Source organism: Lissotriton helveticus, chromosome 12 (assembly GCF_964261635.1).
Source record: "Lissotriton helveticus chromosome 12, aLisHel1.1, whole genome shotgun sequence".
Classification (NCBI taxonomy): domain Eukaryota; kingdom Metazoa; phylum Chordata; class Amphibia; order Caudata; family Salamandridae; genus Lissotriton; species Lissotriton helveticus.
This window is the reverse complement of record NC_136073.1, coordinates 553,897,595-553,918,553: the sequence shown is the minus strand read 5'-3', so window position 1 is coordinate 553,918,553 and position 20,959 is coordinate 553,897,595. Positions and strand designations below refer to the sequence as shown.

The 20,959-nt window shown below is 40.1% G+C and overlaps 1 protein-coding gene across 1 annotated transcript in view; it reads left to right on the top strand.

Annotated features, from left to right (window-relative positions):
* CPNE2 (copine 2) overlaps nucleotides 1-20,959 on the top strand; it is a 917,381-nt gene that overhangs the window by 383,796 nt on the left and 512,626 nt on the right. Inside the window, exon 3 of the mRNA XM_078671428.1 lies at nucleotides 10,056-10,235. Coding sequence (XP_078527554.1) covers nucleotides 10,056-10,235 — 180 coding nt within the window. The remainder of the gene's footprint in view (nucleotides 1-10,055; nucleotides 10,236-20,959) is intronic.

Sequence of the window (20,959 nt, the reverse complement as noted above, 5' to 3'; positions counted from 1 at the left end):
GGAGTTATTCTGGGATCAGATGCCCAGAGGTTCTAGACCCGTGGATATTTGGACCCCATTTGCTGACTGGTTGAGATTAGGAGGTGTGGACTATCAGTCAGAATACTCCCTGGAGCATAGTATATTGTTAATCTGGTTGGGGTCGAGAGAAGAAGGAATGCTGAAGACACCCTGCGCTGCCGTGTGAGTGTGTTAGGACGGAGGCGCCGTGGTAACACTGTCCTGTTTGTGATTGTGCTTGCACATTTCCTTGGGACTACATCTGCAAATTGGCGAACACCATGTCCGGACTCTGGAACGACAAGGGGGGTGGTACTGGGGGGTTATCCTTTGTTCTTATTGATGTTCATAATGACACTTCGATAGAGTACATTGACACTATTTGACATGTTCTGGCAGGGTGTGTTGCGCTGCCTGCCCCTGAGGTTGTTGGCAAAACCAGCTGTGTAAAAAGATCCTCGTCAGATAGCCGCCGGCCTCCGGGTTGTAGGCATGAGGCAGTGTACTGTTTGGTTCTTCAATAAAATGTTTTTTTTAAAAACGAAAAAAAAAACAAAAACAATATTGTCTGACATTCTCAACCGTAGATCGATTTTACAGGAATCATTTACATTAGAAGTTTGAACTATAAATAATGTGTCTGTGACTGAGAACGCACCATTATTGAATGATCTGCAGTCTGAAAAATTAAGTGGTATTTCTACCATTTGCGTACAGTCTTTTAAAACTTTTTTGAATGAGAGTATCATATTTTTGTAGAAATGGAGCAAAATCATCCATGACTACCACTCTCTAGATAATTAGTCTAAGATAGTGAATTATTTCACAAATTAACTTTCTGTTAAAGTTTAAAAGCATACTCCTAACATTAACTCAAAGAAACATCATGTTTTGAATCCTTGGTTTGATTTGTTAGGGAGGGAGAAGCTTGAATTCACAGGGCTACTCTGTAAGGTTCGAATATTCAGTTATTTGCTTCCAATGAAATCAAAAGAACAAGTACATACATAAAAAAGTGTGTGCCTACAAAGTAGCAAATCATGTTGGATACTAGTCACAATTAGTTTGGAGGTTTGATGAGCCAGGGCCATGGCAAGATAAAATTATCCTCATCTTAGAAAATTGTAAATGATATTTGGGTTCATTACGATACTGGCCTTTTTTAAAATGAGACGCAGTGGGAATCCATCTGAATTTTTTTGCAGCGTCAGCTCAATGCTCCATCAGTAGTGCTCTTTATAGATATAATTAGACACAGTAAGTACTCATTCTCACAAGCCTAGACAAATTACAATATCTGTAAAGTGCAAAAACAACAGGTGATGGACAGAATGCAGAAAAATTTCATACATTCACCCCAGTACAGAGATCTGGGCCTAATTCCATCGTTTTTTTGCTCACCATGCCATTCCAGTTTGAACCCAGCCATTACAAATCAGTCTTGACCCTGTGCCCCATGGGAACAGTCCAGCCCAAACTGCCAAGCCAGGTCCTCCCTGGACTGGAAACAAGCTTCCAAGGACCGGTTTCAGGCTTTCAGCCCTCATCAGCCTGGATAGCTTGATTCCAGTTGCATGGAGAGCACGGGACTCACTTTTGAGCATACCCGTCCCACTCGGGTGACAAATGCAAAAACCACTGGATTGAAGATAGCCTGGCTGATGAGGATTATGAATCCGAAACCGGTCCCAGGATGCTTGTTTCCGGTCCACGGAAGACATGGCTTGGCAGTTCGGGCTGGACTGTTCCCATGAGGCACAGGGTCAGACTGATTTGCATATGGCCATGTCTGAACTGGGGTGGCAGAGTGAGCTAAAGAATGGTGATGGATTAAACCCAGATCAGTTGACTGGGGCTGAGTGTTTGATTTGCTCAAACGCTCCGTCCATCATCCCCTTTTGTATCGCTTTGTTCGCCCTAAGATGGCAGGGTATGCTCAGACGTGAGTCTCTTGCTCACTTTGCCACTGGATTCAAGATAGCCTGGCTGATGAGGATTATGAATCCGAAACCGGTCCAAGGATGCTTGTTTCCGGTCCAGGGAAGACATGGCTTGGCAGTTCGGGCTGGACTGTTCCCATCAGGCACAGGGTCAGACAGATTTGCATATGGCCAGGTCTGAACTGGGGTGGCAGAGTGAGCTAAAGAATGGTGATGGATTAAACCCAGATAAGTAGACTGGGGGTGAGTGTTTGATTTGCTCAAACGCTCCGTCCATCACCCCCTTTTGTATCACTTTGTTCTCCCTAAGTTGGCAGGGTATGCTCGGACGTGAGTCCCTTGCTCACTTTGCCACTGGATTCAAGAGAGCCTGGCTGATGAGGATTATGAATCCGAAACCGGTCCCAGGATGCTTGTTTCCGGTCCAGGGAAGACATGGCTTGGCAGTTCGGGCTGGACTGTTCCCTTGAGGTACAGGGTCAGACTGATTTGCATATGGCCATGTCTGAACTGGGGTGGCAGAGTGAGCTAAAGAATGGTGATGGATTAAACCCAGATCAGTTGACTGGGGGTGAGTGTTTGATTTGCTCAAACGCTCCGTCCATCATCCCCTTTTGTATCGCTTTGTTCGCCCTAAGTTGGCAGGGTATGCTCAGACGTGAGTCCCTTGCTCACTTTGCCACTGGATTCAAGATAGCCTGGCTGATGAGGATTATGAATCCGAAACCGGTCCCAGGATGTTTGTTTCTGGTCCAGGGAAGACATGGCTTGGCAGTTCGGGCTGGACTGTTCCCATGAGGCACTGGGTCAGACTGATTTGCATATGGCCATGTCTGAACTGGGGTGGCAGAGTGAGCTAAAGAATGGTGATGGATTAAACCCAGATCAGTTGACTGGGGGTGAGTGTTTGATTTGCTCAAACGCTCCGTCCATCATCCCCTTTTGTATCGCAATATCTGTAAAGTGGCCAGTTAAAAATCCACACCCCACTTATCTTTCCACAAGACACAGGAACCTTGAAAAAACAAACATGTCCCTTGCTGGGTGCATGTCCCTAGATAATAATTTTATAGAATTTGAGAGGTCTGTGGAATCATTATCTGTGGTTGTGTTAGAGTTCTATGCCATCTTTTCCCAAATATGAACCACAATACTTGGGATAGAAACCATGTGGGGGATGTACGACATAACAGAGCATGCTTTTACATCGCATGCTTTTACAACGCGCGTTTTACAACGCATACCATTACAACGCATAGTGCTTTGGGGCGCTGGATAGTGAATTATTTAATTTACTATTCCAACTCCAGTCCCCATGGATAGTAGGGAAGGTGTTGGATAGTAAATTAAATATATTCCGTATCCTAGAGCGCCCCCCAGCGCAATGCGTTGTAATGGTTTGCGTTGTAAAAGCTGCGATGTAAAAGCACTGCGTGGTAAAAGTTGCGTTGTAAGTGATGTTCCCCCCATGTGGGAGATGACTAAATATTTGTCCCAAACCGCATGGGCACACTTGGAGATCTGTTGTCACACAAGCTTACAATTCTTTTCATTTGTGATATTTGTGGTACAATCAGTGTGTCAGTAGCAAAGTCTCACAGTGGAACAGTGTTAGTGCTGATTTCTACAAGCATTAGACCCTCAGAGGCTAAACATTCATAAGGATTACAAGGTGAGGGGAATCAATCAATCAATGTGTGTTTCTCCACAGACATAAGACTACAGAAATAAGACTATTTACTGTGCCAAACTCTGATTTATTAGAATATTTTTTTTAAAGTCCGTAGAACGTATGGTTTTGTAGACAATATTGTGAGCTATGAGGTGACATGTCTGAGCCCATAAAAAAGGGTCAGCGCTTCAAATTCCTTTACGCAGTTGAGCATTGTTCCCTGGACATGGTGCAAATGAAGCTAGTTTTGAAACATTCCACAGGGCTTATCCCAGTTGAGCCCTGATAATCACCTAGACATACAAAGTTGGGTATCAAAGAACCCTTTCAATGCATGATCCTTATCAAAGTGGGTATCCCAGAGACTAGGGGGATATCCTTAACTGCTAGTCAAAGCTGAATATGATTATTCTACATTCCGCTTTTGTAAAGCATCAAATGAACATTATTCATGACCAGCTTTTAGGAGTTTAGCTTTTACAATCATTGGACAAAACGGATTCAGCTGTTCTACATAAACAGTCATATGAAAATTCTTACCAATAGCCAACATTCTCATTTTGTAGAGTGAGGCAGAAGATGAGGCAGGAATGTAACTCTCTCTTCTCCGCCCTGCTCAGGGAAATAAAGCCAAGCAAAAATCATGCATGCTGCCAACAAGCTAGCTTAAGCATATAAGGCACGATATTATTACTTTAGCATTAATTAGGATACATCAAAAGTGTTCCCTCTGAAAGGATATACCTCTCAGACAAATAATGACCTCCTTGTCCAGATGGCTTCTGGAAATGATATACTTTAGTGGAAATTAAAACATGAAAAATGCCCATCCACCTCTTAAGCATTTTAATAAAGTAATTGGAACATGGAGCAGCTCTACATCAAATAGGGTTTTATTTATCAGTTTGTAATTATTTTAATTAGATACAATACATTTTGAGATGATTTAATTTAAATATATACTACACAACATTTTCAAAATTCCAGTGAAAACCCAACTAAGCACTGAATGAAGATGGGCGAGATTATGGTAAAGGTTTGGACGATTGCATATGTTGCACTCCACAGATATAAGCTGCACTACTAGTGTTGTACAGTTCTAGATTGCCTGAGGTTTTAGATTATTTAATGTGATTGTCTCAAAGTAAAAATACCCAAAGATAAAATGTCATTCTAAATTATAGCTATTGTTTTCTAACATGGTACCCTATATAGAAATGGAAACAATAATAACTAGCAATCTAATTTAGTTCAGGGGTATGATGAACCTCCTTATAGCAGTGCAGAAAGTGAAACCCCTCTCTCCTCTTCATATATATTTGTCAAACAAGTCTTTCTAGAAACTTTCTATGTATATTGCATGTACATTGTTTTTGATTTAGCCCATAGTATCTATTTAATAATTCTTAACAACAGTAGAAATGATTCACTTCCCACTGGATCCTAAAAAGTTTCTTTAAAAATACATCTTGAATATGCATACCAAAGGAGTGTTTGGAAAAATGCACTACATACAATAGGTTCTCCAAACCAAGTCAATAGTACTGTCCAGTCCAATTGTGAATGTGCCATACAAATGTAAGCATTTATTGGAATGAAACAGTATTCTTTAGCAGTAAAACCTAACTGGTGTCTTTCACATTCCTGTTGTTCAGCATTATATAAAAAGTCAAAGTCTTCTACGGAAGCAATTGTTTGTTAAAGGGGACTTTTAACATACTAGAGTATCCCCATTCTTCATTCCATTTATAAATATGATGTAACATTAAAAATAAAAGGAATTAAACCACAAATAGATAAAAATCATGCTTTTGTATAAACTTCTGCTGCTCATTATTGTGTTTTTTTAAGGGAACCCAAAGGTAATACACTAGGGACCTTGGTTGAGTAATTGTTACTAAAGACAGGGGTCCCTAGACAACGAGTACACGTCAAATAATCAACATATGCTAAATAGACAATATGTTCTTTATCCAGCCGGACAGAATTTATTTAAACAATGCTTTTTCAGTGAAAGAATTTTTTTAAAAGTGGAGCGCAACCTGCGACCCATACATACAAAACAAGAAACAAAATTGGAGGGAGGGGGTTCAGGCAAGGAGAGGAAAGGTCTGTTTTCTAGTAATCAGTTGACCGACTTAATTGTGTATTAGTACCATTGTGCATTACTTTCACAGTATTTAGTGCCATATGGTACATTGGTGTAGACGTTTCGATCCCTTAACTCCGATACATGGGATCATCTTCAGGACAGTAATTATGAACATGCCTGTCATGGAATAGTCCTTACATGGAGGCAATTACCATTTCTAAAAGTTACAGGAAGGAATATAGGGAAAAAAGAGGAAAAAGGGTGAAGCAATTTTAAAGAAACAGGCAAGTTCAGACCAATTTTCACAAAATTTCCGTGACTTAGTATACATTGGCACATAGAGGAGAAAGTAGGGGGGTGTGTGGAGGAATGTGAACTGGCCATTCAATCATGACGATCTCACGAGGAAAAGGAGAAGGTGAACTCAGTAGTGAGCAATGGCGCGTAAGTGGAGAGATATCTAAAAAGGAGCATGCCGCAACCGATGTTGGAAATTAGGCCGGTGCCTCAGGTAGCATGTGAACTGGCTTGGCGCAATAAAATTTAAAAGCGGGTATAGGTGACTTGGCGCAGTGAGGGGAGCGGAAGTGACCTACAGATTAAGTGCGACGAGCGCGTGGGGCGTATTTGACGTTTAAAAATGAGTTAAGGTGAACGCACCTCAAGGTTAAGTGCTACGAGCGCATGGGGCATATGTAATTATTCAGCGTAATAAGCAAAATTACCGGAATGTCTGTACTTCCAAAATTAGCGTGCAGGTTCTAACGGTGCATGGGTCCAACCTTGCATACGCCGATCGTTATTGATCGAGGTGGGCAATGCCTGCGAGTAAAAAGGGAAGCTATAGGTAAACTAATCACAAGGAAATTGACGATGTATCGCGGGTAAGGGAAGGGAACTCTTACCCAGGAAATTTAGCGATCTAATCCCAGCACGGTGCTTAAAAACAGTTGAGCTTTCAATGTAGATAGACCGTCGCTGATAGCGGGTACGGCGGGACCTACGGAGTGGGGAATGCAGTTAGTAGTCCGCATGAAAAACCGGGAACAGTCCCGCAATATTAGGCTGGCTTAAGGCTTACCGAGTAATGCGTTATGTTGCTGGTTGGCAAGGCTCCGATGCGATGATCGAGGGGTGACGGGAGTGAGAGAGGAGGATTAAGAGAGGTGAGATAGGTATCATGTGATTGGGACACACGTGATTGGGAGCGGCAGGTTAGAAATAGAAGAGGCACAAAACATTTTAAAAAGCGGCGGCCAATTTGGAAAGGTCTTATTAGAAGTGCAGGCTCATATTGAATTTGTGTGAAGCCACATGTATATATACAATTTTGGACGTTTACTGAGAGAAAATATAAAGTATAAGAAACACAATCAAGGGCATCTAAAGAAATTAACAAATTTACAGTTGCTGCTTGATTAAATTGCAACCATGTCCGAAGTAACATAAAGTTTGTGGCAATCTCGTTAGCCTGTTGGTGTGTGGGCAAGAGGGCTAATGTCAAGGATTTACAGTAGTGACGTCCAGTCCTCAAGGCGATTGAGGCCATTGCGGATACTGTTTGTCGTAATATACAATTTAGTTCCTCTTTGTTCAATAAGTGTGTGATGTCTGCTCCTCTTGGCGGGGGTTTATTAGCAGTGATAATTGTCCAGGTGAAATCCTGTTCACTGTGTCCAAATGCCTGAAAGTGGTCCACTAGTGGTGCATTCGGAGTACTGCAGCGGATCCTGCTGCGATGTCCGATCCGTAGCTTGGCTTTTTGTGTCGTTTGTCCAACATATATTTTAATACAAGGACAAAAAATGGCATAGATAACGTTTGAAGAGTTACAATTGGTGAAATGTCTCCTTTCGTACTTAAGTTTCTCATAGGTGAATGTTTTACCTTCAATGGTAGTATCGCATGCAACACAGTCGCCACATTACGCATGGCCTACAAAGGTGGGAAGGCCCCCATAAGTCATTTAAGGTGCCCCTAGAAACTGATGGGGGAAGAGCTGCCCTTACAAGGTGATCTTTAATGTTTTTGGCTCTTTTGAAAGCAAATGTGGGGTGTTCAATATCAAGTACACCTGCATTCAGTACTGGCCAGTGTTTCAACATGCTCATTATTCACTTATCATTGCAGTATCCTTATGTAACAATTCTATTTATTGCAGGTGGTCACATTGTCAAACACTTTAGAAATCCTGCATAGTGTTACTTTGAATTCCATACTGTTCCTTTCCTATCAGCACTATATTTAAATCCACCAATGACTATCTGATTGCCAAATATTTGCTTTAAATTGGTTCTCGAGAATTAAAAAAAAACGTTAATTGACACTTAACAAATCATTTACTATTCTATTCAATTCTTTATTCATGATTTAAAACTCAAAAGATTGCCACAAAATATCAAAACAATACAATGCATACTATACAATAACAATACATCTTAAAAGATAGGAGACTAGATACTGAATTTAAGAGAACATTACTCCGTAAAAAGTATCTAAGGAGGTTCTCCACCCGACATAGCTGCAGAAATGATGTGCAAAGTACTTCATAGTGAGCAGCCAAAGGAGTTCCCTCCCCAGACATCACAGAAATCCTAAATCCAGATTAAAATAGGTACATTAAACCTTTAAAACATTTACTGATTTTGTGACTAAAAATATGTTCTGAGAAACATGAAATAGTAAACGTATATGCAAAGTACTCCATAATGCACTTCAAAAAAGTTCTCCTCCTGACATAGCAGCAGACAGTATGTGCAAATTACTGTTCAATGTGCAAGCAAAGGAGTTCCCTCCCCCAGCATAGCAACAAACCTAGATAAAGATTAACCGAAATACTGGAAACCTTTAAAACACTGAAATTGTTTTGTACAAATGACTTCATTCTTTTGGAGGGAAAATAACTCTTGTGCTTCCTCTACATAATTGGCATTGTTCTGTAAAAACTTTGGCCTTAGAAGGCGACGTCGCAGAGATATTGTGCAGGACAAACAAAAAGAACATGGTTAAGATCCTGGAACTCCAGATCACACATGTTGTAGTCTTTCCCTGAGAACCAATTTGTCATTTAATGGAAGCAGATTCATTCAAAATAATATCATGAAACAGGAAGGACCACGGTCCAAATTCCAGGCCGGGTACTTCTGAACTACCTCAGGGCAGCTAAGTAAGGTTATCACCTTCAATCTTTTCTTCATCGCACAATACATGAGATCTCTTTGGTAACTGATAATGCTACTGGTACCTTTTGATTGGTTTTTGAATTCTAGGGGCGAGAGGGAGGTCACAACCTCTTCCTGTACATTGAAATAACTCAGCATCGAAGCAAAACCTCGAGAGAAAGAGCATTTGCCCAGGCTTGAGCCAAATATTTCATAATTCATGAAGCCCCTCATGAAATCCTTTTCACTGTTCTTCAGCTGATATCCCCACTGAATCACACTGGCTAATTCTTGTACATGTCAGACCAAATTGCAACCTAATTGCTGGGACCGATACAGAGGTATTAAAGTTGCATAATTTGCATAGAATGTGCCCTTCCATTTTCTCTAGAAAGTCCAATTTTATCACATTGATAGATTCCATAGCATATAATAGAGTTGGTGGGACTTTCACCTTGAAAACGGAATGCAACAGCATAAAGTGCCTTCATCCCATTGGGTTATAAAAGGCACGTAACTCATTTGCATGCGATGAGGCCTAAGTGGAGCAATATTCTATGTGAACTTAATTCAATGTATTACCAGTTACAACTTTCCCGAAAAGAGATATGATTTTACGATCTCCAGTTCCTCAGGACCTACACTCAAAATATAGTTACTGCTATATCTTGCTCTTTGAAATGTTGATCTTCAAATAGTGTATGGCAGTATATTGTTAGAGGGGCACCAACCTATTACTCAAACCCTTGGGTGTTAAATCTAAAATTGTGATATCATCTGCACACATCTGATAGGGAAAGAGACTGCCACCTGTCTTCGAAGCATCACCCTTATTAGCTGCAAAACAATTAGGGAGATCCGAGACATACAAAGAGAAAAGCAATGGGGCCAGCAGACACCCTTGTTTCAGCCCAAATCATATACCAAAACGTACATATTTTTGATGTTTCATAGCCTTCAGTCAAAATGTATTTGCTATAATTGCATTTGGTCTTCTGTAAAACTATTTAAACGCCCGTGAAGAGCTTTTACATTATTAGTGAAAATTAACATTTAAATATAAAAAAAATTAATTTGTAATATTTAAAAAAAAATGCGATATACTGAATTTGAGAAATTGTGCCCAGAAAATGTCTACCCAGGCAATTGCATAATGTATGTATTGAAAGCATTCTATTTTTCTATTACAGATTGACAGGACAGAAACAACCGTTAATAATCTGAACCCTGTTTTTGCCAAGAAATTCATCATCAATTATCACTTTGAAGAAGTACAGAAATTAAAATTTGCAATGTTTGATCAGGATAAGTCAAGTACACAGTTATATGAGCATGATTTTCTTGGGGAGTACTGTTGCACACTTGGATCGGTGAGTTTTCTGTCTAAAATTAAAAAAATACATAAACTATTGTAATTGTATAAAAGTTACTATTGGTGAAAAATTGAATATTCATAATATATGTGGGTATCTAATGTTTACTGAGTGACAAATTTTTTCTGATGCCATTCTGGAAATGTATCTAAACTGAATGTCTGCTTGAAATGTATGTTGAATACTAAAATAATGCTAATGAAGTTTATTGTGTTTATAACTAGCACGTTTAAAATAGATACCTTGTTTCAGGCTCCATTCCATTCTCCACTTCATCTCTTCAAAATAGGTGATCATCAGAAGATAGTAAATTTTGATGGCCTTAATTGCCTTCTAATTCTAGAACTATTACTCGAGCTACATAAATAACTACTATTGATATTAATACTACATCTGTCATCACTACTCCATACGCTAATACTAGTATCACAAATGCAATTATATGTACTTCTACTGTTATTACTACTATTGGAACCACAACTATTGGTCCTACTGCTAACAAGGCTTCTACTGCGACAAGTAGTGTTCAAAGTCCTACTTGCATCATACTAACACAATATTACTGTTGTCTAGTGCTTCAAAAACTATTAGTAATACTAATAGTAGTACTACAATGGTCACTGCTACTTCTAAAAGTAAAATCGAAAAACACTTTTCAACTGACGAACACCCCCTCTTGAACCCATTCTTCTTCTTTTTGTTTTACTCCTGATCCGGTTGTCTTAGCTCATAGAAGTAATAGTCTCATTTGTCTCCTTGACGCATATATATTAGTTGTTGTGGGAGATAGGGCCTTGCCCTAAACTCCTGAAATCTATAGTTATAGTAGCAAGTCACCCCTATTATATATGAATATGACAGGAAACCTTTAAGGCTGTATCCTCCTTCAAGCATTTGTGATTCCTCTTTAATAGGACATTCACTTAGATGAGTTGAAAGAAAATTCACAACACATTCCCCCTGTGGGTGTTAAGTCTTAACTCCAAATAGTAAAGCTATAGGCGATGCACTAATTGACTGTAGGAGAAACAAAGTTATTGGTGCCAAATGAGAATTTGGGGAAATCTGGAGTGTGGTGTCCTACAAGTAAGTGAGAATAATTTCCCAAAGAGATATGCCTCTTCCTATTAATAAAAAGCATAGCTAATGGAGCTTGGTTTGGTCCAGACATTGGCTTAGCCTCGCTTTTTATTGGGTCAATTAGACCAACCCACTACAGAGAATTTTTGTACAACAGCCTTCAAATTTATAATGACTTGTGACCAAGTGTAAAAGATTACATTGCCGGAATACATAAGTGAGAACCTACTTGAACTGAGGCAAAATGCCTCTTGGGAGGAACCAGCATTGATGGAGAAGAAGCCATCATCTGTAGAAATGAGAGATAATGTCTCCGCAAGTAACTGATTGCACTGCCCAATCCAGACGCTGCTCTCATTCTGGGTGGTAGTATTACCAGCATTAGGGCAGCATCTGGATTGGTGTAAGGGAGTCTGGGAGACTGTGATCAGGAGAAGAGCTACGAGCACTGAGGCGGCGAGGTGGCAGATAAGTTTTCATTTGAATGCATTTATTAATGCCCGGCCACTTTTCCCTCCTGGCAGATGCCACTGACCTATATGCTCCTGAATGGACTCTTAAGATTGATAGCCATAGCTGCTGTGTGCAGTATTTGCATGAGAATTAGGAGTGGCTGAATTCCAAATGTAGATGGTGAAATGATGGAATTTCTTGGACTAGGTCCACTGCTCTGTGGGCAGTAAAAACAGACAGTGAGAGTCTGGGAAATGTATTTACCGAGGAACTAACTTTATTACAGTCAATTCGTTGCCCAGCTCCTCAAGGTGCACTTTAAAGCAACTTGCTGAGCAGAGATTCCTGTGTGCAGAACCTACGCACAAGAACCTCACTACAGTCACCACATTCCAGATCATCCCTTGTTGGAGAAGTTCCTTTGAAGAGCACTTTCAGAGGCGCCAAATGTAATTAAATGAATGTAGCTATTAACCACTTGGATGCTAAGGCCCTGGAAAGATTTATTAACAATTTCCATTGAAATCAATGGAAACTCCATGACGAGCTGAGCTCGTCATGAGCGTCGAAGGGGTTTACTTACAATGGCTGGTCCCTGACTGAGCTGGAAGGTTCAAGGACTCGTCGTTTCTTGCATTCAACGAGCCACTGCCTGAGGAATTCTTGTTTTGCAGCGCATTTTTCATGCATTCGTCACTTGGCACAATCCTCTGGGAGGCAGATGCAGAAATGGCGAAATTGTCCACAGTTTCACAACTGCATTTTGCGTATGGGAGAAATAGCATAGCATTTCCCCCATCTTATTCAGATCTTTGCCAGGACTGCCTGTATTCAGTGAATACCGTCTACTGCTCCTCTGTCACACCAGTGTGGACCCACTCAATAGATGCTAAGACCTAGGACAAGATAAGGGCACAACACTGTTCATTTACAGCACCAAAACCCTTCTCATACTGACCACACTGCCATTCATCAACACTCCTGGAATGCCATGCACTTTTCAAGGTTTGTATCAATGTACCTTTCATGAAGTTTTTGATAGAGACTGTAATAAATTGTTCTTCTCTTCTAATCTGCGTGTTAAATGCATTTCGTTTTGTTTGCATTTGAATGCATTGCATTTTTAATTGTAAAGTGCTTACTAAACCACATTGGCCATGTTTGCTTTAAATCTTAGTCTATAAATACCTCTCCTGGGTCTCATTTTTATCAAATGCTGGATATCACCAGATGCCTTGCCTGCTCTCACTCTCAACAATCCGTTCCCAGCACTTTGATCATTCCGCGTGGTGGAATTGGCATAAGGGAAGTCTGATGCTCTTATGTTATCTGCAGGCCTTGCTGTTAATCTACGAGTCATTGTTTCCATATTTCTCAGACATCTATTCATCCCAGCCTGCCAGGGATTAGTGCCTACATGTCCACTTCTCTGTTTTTAAGATATATATATGTTTAAGCTTGTTTGACCGTGAACAGGGCACGACGGATTTTTACATAGGACTTTTAAACAGTAGTTGTCGACACTTTTGCCTCTTTGAGACTGGAAGCGTTAATACATCTCTTTTACTCAGTGCACGTAGAACTATCAAAAATAATAAAAAACTATATTGAAATTTTTTAAAAAAACATTCTTGTCAAAAAATGGGTAAATCTCTCTACCAAATAATTGAAAATCCATACCTCTATTACCTTGACAAGTAATTTTTATGAGCCGGGCAGTAACAGTTGATAATCATTAAAGGTTGCTTATGCTATTTTGTGCATAATATGCTTCACCATTTATGTATTTGAAGTGTCTTATTGCCAGCCACGGCTTGTACAGGTAAGAGCGGTGGGGCCAGGTGGGCAGGGGGATTTCGAAGAACAACGAGGGAAAATTAAATAAATAATGAATTTTCCCTCGTCGTCGACTGTCAAAATCCCTCCCCTTCCCGCCCCACCGCTCTTACCTGTACGAGCCGTGGCTGTTTATTTCTTGCAATGCTTCCTACAGCCCCGCTACTATGATAAAAATAGTTGCTAACTTGTCGCATTGCCCACAGTGATGTGTAAAGGTCAAAGCTTGTTTGAGGCATACCTTGCTTGCAGAATCTTAAAATGCCAGAAACAATTCAAATCAATATTGCAACTTTGTGCACGGTGCACAGATAAAAACTAAATGCATATCTGAACATTTGTTTTGACATATTTTATTTCTAATCTCTGTATACGAAGCAGTATTGTGCCAACAGGAAACCTTTGTACCACTGTATCTTACCATGCAAAACGCATTTTCCATTACAAAGTAATTCAAATCCTGATGTGGAGAGTACTTGTAGGAAACTGAGTTACTGGTTGATGGGGTGAAACCCTACTCAAGCAGCATCCAAAATCTCTGTTAGGGTGAAGTCGCAAGCAAACCTTATTTTAACCTGTGCTTAACCCTCTGGTAGCTTGTCACAAAGCAGTCAAGCTTAACTTAGAGACAATTTGTTAAGCATTTATGCAACACTTCAAGCAGTAATAAAGTGAAAACACAAAACAACAAAAAATCCCGCACCTATTTAGAAAACTAGAGTCAAATTAAATAAATTATTTGAGACCACAATAAAAAATCCAATTAGTAGAACCGGAGATATGCAGTTTTAAAGATTTAAGTAAAAATAATGTGTACAAGCACAAAGCGCCAACTGCGGTTATCTCTTTGTGTCAGACTGGCACAATGTCTTAAGTTCAGGCGGACCATGATAGAGCGAGGGCCAGATATAGGGACCAAGTTAGGCCCGCTGAACAAAGTACTTTAAACCCCTATTGCAGAGCATTATGGAATCCTGTATGGAGGATGTGTCATGCAGCAGGTCCAACGAGCTGCAGACTGCAATGTGAGGACCTAAGTCGAGTATGTGTCATGCAGCAACAATTTCGGGGAACTGAGGGGCTGCGATGTGAGTTCCTGCATTGAGGATGCTTCGTGCAGCTGCGGTTCAGGGGAGATGTCGGGCTGCAATGTGAGGTTCTGCATCACGGAGCAACACACAGCAGCGGTTCCGAAAAGCTGTGGGGTCCTACATTGGGTATGCGTCACGCAATAGCGGTTCCGATGCAGAGCTGCGAGACTCACAAAACATTTTTTTCACCATGTTTCACGCTCTCTTGGTTAAGTTGCTATGGGCAAATGAACCAGCATGGATTGCCTGTTGGTCCTCCCATATGATCGTTGGGCTTTGAGATTCCAGACCTCAAAATGTATTATTTCTTGTCACTTTGCTATGTTTTGGTACTGCTCCGATGCATATATTCCCCACCTTGTTCAGGAGTGAGCTCAGACCCAATGGGATTACATTGGCCTCACTTCTGCCACTAGGCCACCTCAGGACACAGAAGGAGATTCACACCGTTGCGAACACTTGCTGGGCCTGGAGATCTTTATGTTGCGAGACCAACGAGTCCTGTTGATACTCTCTCACTCAAACTGCTTACCAATCCTATCCTGGAGCTTGGGACACCTATACCTGCTGCTTGTTGGAATACTGCTGTTCACAAACAGGTACCCTGTCCATGAGCTACTGGCACAAATTATTACACAACAAATCCCTACACCGGGCTTACGTCACTCTGTAAAAGTAACATAGAATTGATTGTTTTCTACCGTGTACTGTTTATATACGCTGCAACCATTCCTGATACGTATTTATGGCCAGTATTTACTGTGCTACACTGGTATGTCTACTGTTCAACAGAAATTGGGATTTCCTCCTACATAACCATGGCTATTGTTGTGTTTGTTATAAAGTCACACATGCTAATAAAAAAAATGATTCTCAATTCCTACGCATATGGATACAAATAGATATTGTATCCTAAATACATTTTTCTCCATTAAGCATTACAGAAGAAGGCTTTGAACATTTGTAATTGATGCATCTACTTTCTGACATCATACAAGAGTAGTTACCCTTTCAACAACCTGTTTTCAAAGAACACCCATTTCTTATCCAGTTTGTTGAGAGCTCCAGTCACAGGAAGGGCCTGATTATGGCACCTGCTCCATAATGTAGACTTGTATGTCAAAGACCCGTCCAGCTCATTGATCTCCTTCACAATTCTGATGTGTCCTTGATCCCATTGTAGGCTGATTCTCTTTTCTGCCATTTACTGTTTATATACGCGGCTCCATTCTTGATGTAGATTTATGACCAGTATTTACTGTGCTGTAATGATATGCCTACTGTTTGGCAGACATGGGGATTTTCTCTTACATAACCATGTCTATTGTTGTGCTTGTTATAAAAGTATAAATGGTAACAAAAAAAATAGATTCTCATTTCATATGCATATGGATACAAATAGATACCCTGTCTTCAATCAGATTTTCATCTTGAATTTTAGCATTACAGAAGAAGGCTTAGAACGTTTTGTAGTTAATGCCATCTCTTTCCTGAGATCATAAGAGAGTAGTTATCCTGCCATCAACCAACTTTCAAAGAATACCCATATCTTATCCTGTTTGTTGAGCACACCAACCATCTTAGCATAAATGTTCTCTTTTTTTAATATAAGTAGCCCAATTTATCCTTTCATTCATTGAAGGAAGGAGGTTCAGCTGATTGCCAATTAATTGTAATAACTTACCTTGCGATCAGAATATCAATAAACTAGGCCCATCTTGCCCACTTTGAGGGTAATCCTATGTGCTGTGTACACCCGATTAAAATCGCCAATGCATCTGGTAAATGTGCAAATGCCTGCTAACACCTTGATAAATCCATATCATCTGCATCTATATACCCTCTCCCCTCAAATTTATGTAGGTAAGTGGGATATCTGGATTTCTTTTATTTAATAACACCAGTGTGCAATATACCTGCTATTGAACAAATAATTGCATACATTTAAAATTAGCTTCTCGCAATGCAGTAAAATTAAAGCGTGTATTACTTCTTCCCTGTCTTTCAAGCCAATCTAGAAAGCATTTTAGCTTTGCCACTTTTTAAATATTTGCTCATATATAGCAATTATGTTGGTCTTTTTTTAGTATATATAAAGGAGACCCAATAAATAACTTTCAGCGAAAAAGCTCGTTTTCGAAGGATATGCTCAACAGTAACCCTAGATCTTTCTAGCTCTGGTTTGTCCAGGTTATTTAAACCACTGAACGAAGTGCGAGTTTATACCACCCTCCATGTCTTGGTATTTTGTGCTGCATGAGATCTCAGGATAGCAGATTACCATCGACAAACTGCATTTCACAATTTAGCCAGCCCTACGTCCTCCTAGCACTGGGGCTCCCCTTTTGTCAATCCCTGCAGCATGACATCTACTGGCTTCTGTGCATGCACACTGGGGACTGACAAAAATGTAAGTAGTTTTGCAAGGCGCATACTTTGGGCGCTCAAGGTCCGATATCACACCTATTTGGGTTTACAAACTGGTTGTAATTTAGCTGAGGGGATAACTAGATTTATTTAAAATTTGATTGAAGAAATAATGACCAACCTAGTTTATACAGCCAAGGGATAAGAGTTTTAAAAATAAATTATTGCAGTTTCGGCACTGTGAGCCCTCCACCTCCCCTTCTCCCTGCCCAGTTGAAGTTTCTCCATTGTAATTTGTGGGGACTGTTGTTGAAAAAAGAAAAGAGCTCATAGGGCTTCTATTTCCTTAAAAAAAGTCCAGGGACCCCAATCGGAAGTGCAGCGAATTGAAAAGTAACTAATGGAAGTATATTCATTTTAGTCATTTTGGGTCTGACAATTATCGAGGTGAGTAAATAGCCCTAACTGCTTAACAGTATCCGAATTTTAGAAATGAGTGGATAGAAAAGTATCCTATATAAGTAATTTAACCCTTTCATGAACCAAATTCCCAGATATTTCTTGGGAGGATTATCATACCTGGCAGCTAGATAGCTAGGGAGAGCCCCTGGAGGAGAACTAAATACTAAAAGCTCAGTTTTTGATTTATTAACTTTATAGCCTCCTGTTTTAAAAAATGTGTGGATTATTTGAAACAACACCTCTATTGAGTGGGCCTTAGAGGATGTATAAAACAAAGGTCGTCTGCAAAAAGATTACGTTTCGGCACACCTGGAGCTATTGCCTCGATCTCCTTGGAAGCTCTAATAGCTACTTACTAGTGGCTCCATATTGAGAGCAAAATGTAGAGGTGACAAAGGGCACCCTTGTCTAGAACCACAAGAGATTAAAGAAATTTGAGCTTTTTCCAATAGTTATAAGTGAAGCATTTGCTTCTGTGTAAAGTTATCTTAGGATGTTTATGGACTGGCTCAGAAGTCCCACTTTTTCTAATATCGCCAACAGGATGGACCATCGAACCACATCTAAAGGTTTTTCCACATCTTAGAAAATAAAGGCCACTGAAAATTTCTTAGCCGATACATAGTCAATAGTTTCCTGTATTGGACATGCTCAATGCGATTAGTATTCATGTTCTGAGAGGTAGGGGTATGCTTCCATGCTTGAAGGCTTCTGGGATAACACCTTGCATGATAGACGACTTTAGTATTTCTGTGATGTTATGAACTAAAGTGTTCATCCAGATTTAGCCGTTTGACGAGAACCCATGTCATACAACACACAGTATATAACATACACATTCACATACACATGGACACATATGAATAAAAAGAATAAAAAGAGGAGCTTTTAGACAGCCCCGTTCAGGGAGTGGCCGCATCTTTTAAGTTGCTTTTGGCATTGGCTGACAAGGTTGACCATCAGTGTTGGTATAAGCACACAGCATTTCATGGATAGTCTGGCTTTCACCTACTAAATATGCAACCTATTGGCTTTTCTAATGCTTGTTAAAGCATGCTGTTATACACGGGCAGATGGAAAATTTGAAAATGTATTTGATTTTCTCTGAGGCTTAGATGACTTGCTGTGAGAAGATCAATGGAGAGAATCTGGAATATTTGAAGGTTTAACAAGATTATAGGTATTTGTCTCGGGAATCCTGAAAGGGTAGCTTGGATGTTTTCATTCTTAGCACCTGATGTAGAGTTTGGCAGACATGTTGCTCTGTCAAAACGTGATGGATTTCCTGTCTGCCATATTTGAATTGCATTACATAAGGTGGGCATGAAATTAGTAATGTTTGTGATGGAGTATCTGTCCACCAAAAGCTAAATCAGGTCCTTAGGCTCAAGGTAGTCTTGGTAGAGTAAGATTTGATGATTTTACATAAGATATTTAAGGGCTTATTGGTTTGGTTGGGCCTTTGAGATGCTCGTTGCTTTGTATGCTTTTCTAGTTCCGCGTTCTACCCAGTGATCCATGCATAACTTTTTTTATTAGAGTTTGTTACTTGGGTGGATGGTATTATTCTATTGGAATCAGAGTGTGCATCCCAATCCGGGTAAATTGTGCCATTCCAGGTTTAATTTCATGTTTCCTTTGTGAACAGGTTTACGTTTCTTAACCTTATAAGGGCAAGTGCATCTAAGGAGTTGTTGATGCTGGAAAACACTTATTTTACCAGATGCTCTGTACCTGAGTAAGACAGAAGTATATACTGTTTGAAGTATAACACATGGAGCATATAATGCAAGTTTTCTTTAGTGTTTGTGTGGATAAGAATCATTGATGTAGGGCCTTTGACTCTATGGTGGGTATTGGAGGACAGTGTGAGGAATGTAATTAAAGAGTGATCCATCCATGATGAACTTTCAAGTATCAACCCTAAGCTCCCCTTGCCATTGTTGAACACAAGATCAAGTGAATAGCTGATTTATAAATTAAACCCTCAAGGATTTGGTGGAACACTATACTACTCACATTATTGTAACCTCTAAAGATAGTTTTTTTTCTTTGTCAGTACTATCGAGTGTTTGAAGGAAGAATAAGATGCCCGAAGGAGAATTTGCCAGTGTTTTTGGTTATTTCACCTACGGAGTCTGTGGTGTGGGCCACGCTCCCTCAGATTTTTTTGCATCCTGTCAAGCTTGCACTAACCTGGTAATCCTGATCCAACAGGACTGGTGTTAATCTCCACAATTCCCTGACAACATACAAAGGGTAGTATGCTGGTCAGCAGAAGACACATGGGAAGGGGAGTGGGACAAGAGGGAGAAACAGTGTCACAGGATATCCTCAACCTGCCTGTTCTAAAGATGAGTCCAGCCTGCATTGCAGAATCCTTGATATCTAAAGCAAGAAATAACTCCTGTAGTATGTTGTCATTTCAATTCCTGTTTCCTAACTCAACATGAAATACCGTGTACTAATCTCTGTATATCCGACTTTATAGTGGGTTGATTTCTTGTCACTGATATACAAATTAAATCTCTGTGAGAGATGCAAGAAGTGTCGTGAACCACAATACACATTTCTAAATATATAACTAACTTCAGTGATTTGTAAATTAAGCCGGTAATCTGATCTGAATGATTCGCAATGCAACAATTACAACAGCTTTAACATAATGCGTGCACTTTTGTATTGTACTTTGCCCCTGACAATAAACAATCACTTCCACATTACTGGCAATACTTAAAAACCATATGTGGCGCGTAAAGAAATATAAGAAAAAGTGTTTGAAGTTTGAGAATTTTACATGTTTCTTTCATGAAAGAAGTAATGCAAAGTTAGAGGTCATAATCAGTGACAGGATGACTCCTGTAATAGTGTGCAAAAAGATAAATCTAATTCCTTGATCTGAAGTAGATCTCATAATACTTTTTGTTATTCAATAATCCTGATAATGCCACACAAGAGCAATATAAGCTCCAATCTCTTGCAACAAGTGCATGTCTATCAAGGTGCACTCTGAAGCATGAGGAATTTATACTCCAAGATCGCTGCCAACATTGCAAGTCGAGTGGCACTCTGGGACATGTAGTATATCTTCTCTGCTTATGTTTTTCAAGCAGTGTAAGCATTTTCTGCGCGTCCCACTGACGTACTCTGCAATGGAAGACTCAAACATCTAGAAGGTTTGGTGGCGCATTTCTCCGGGTGGGCGGAATTTGCATAATCGCCTAACGCAAATCTCCGCGAAACGGTAAAAAAATCTCCTCGAACATGCAGAAATTCCGCGAACACGCGGTATTGCTTGTTTGAGATACTTTTTACAGCTCGCAATCACTGTTTGCGTGCTCGGGGGGGAAATATCTCATGAACACGCATTTGAGAACGCGAGCAAGCAAAAAATTTCGCCAAGTTGCGGAACGCAGAATTTTGGCCAATTTT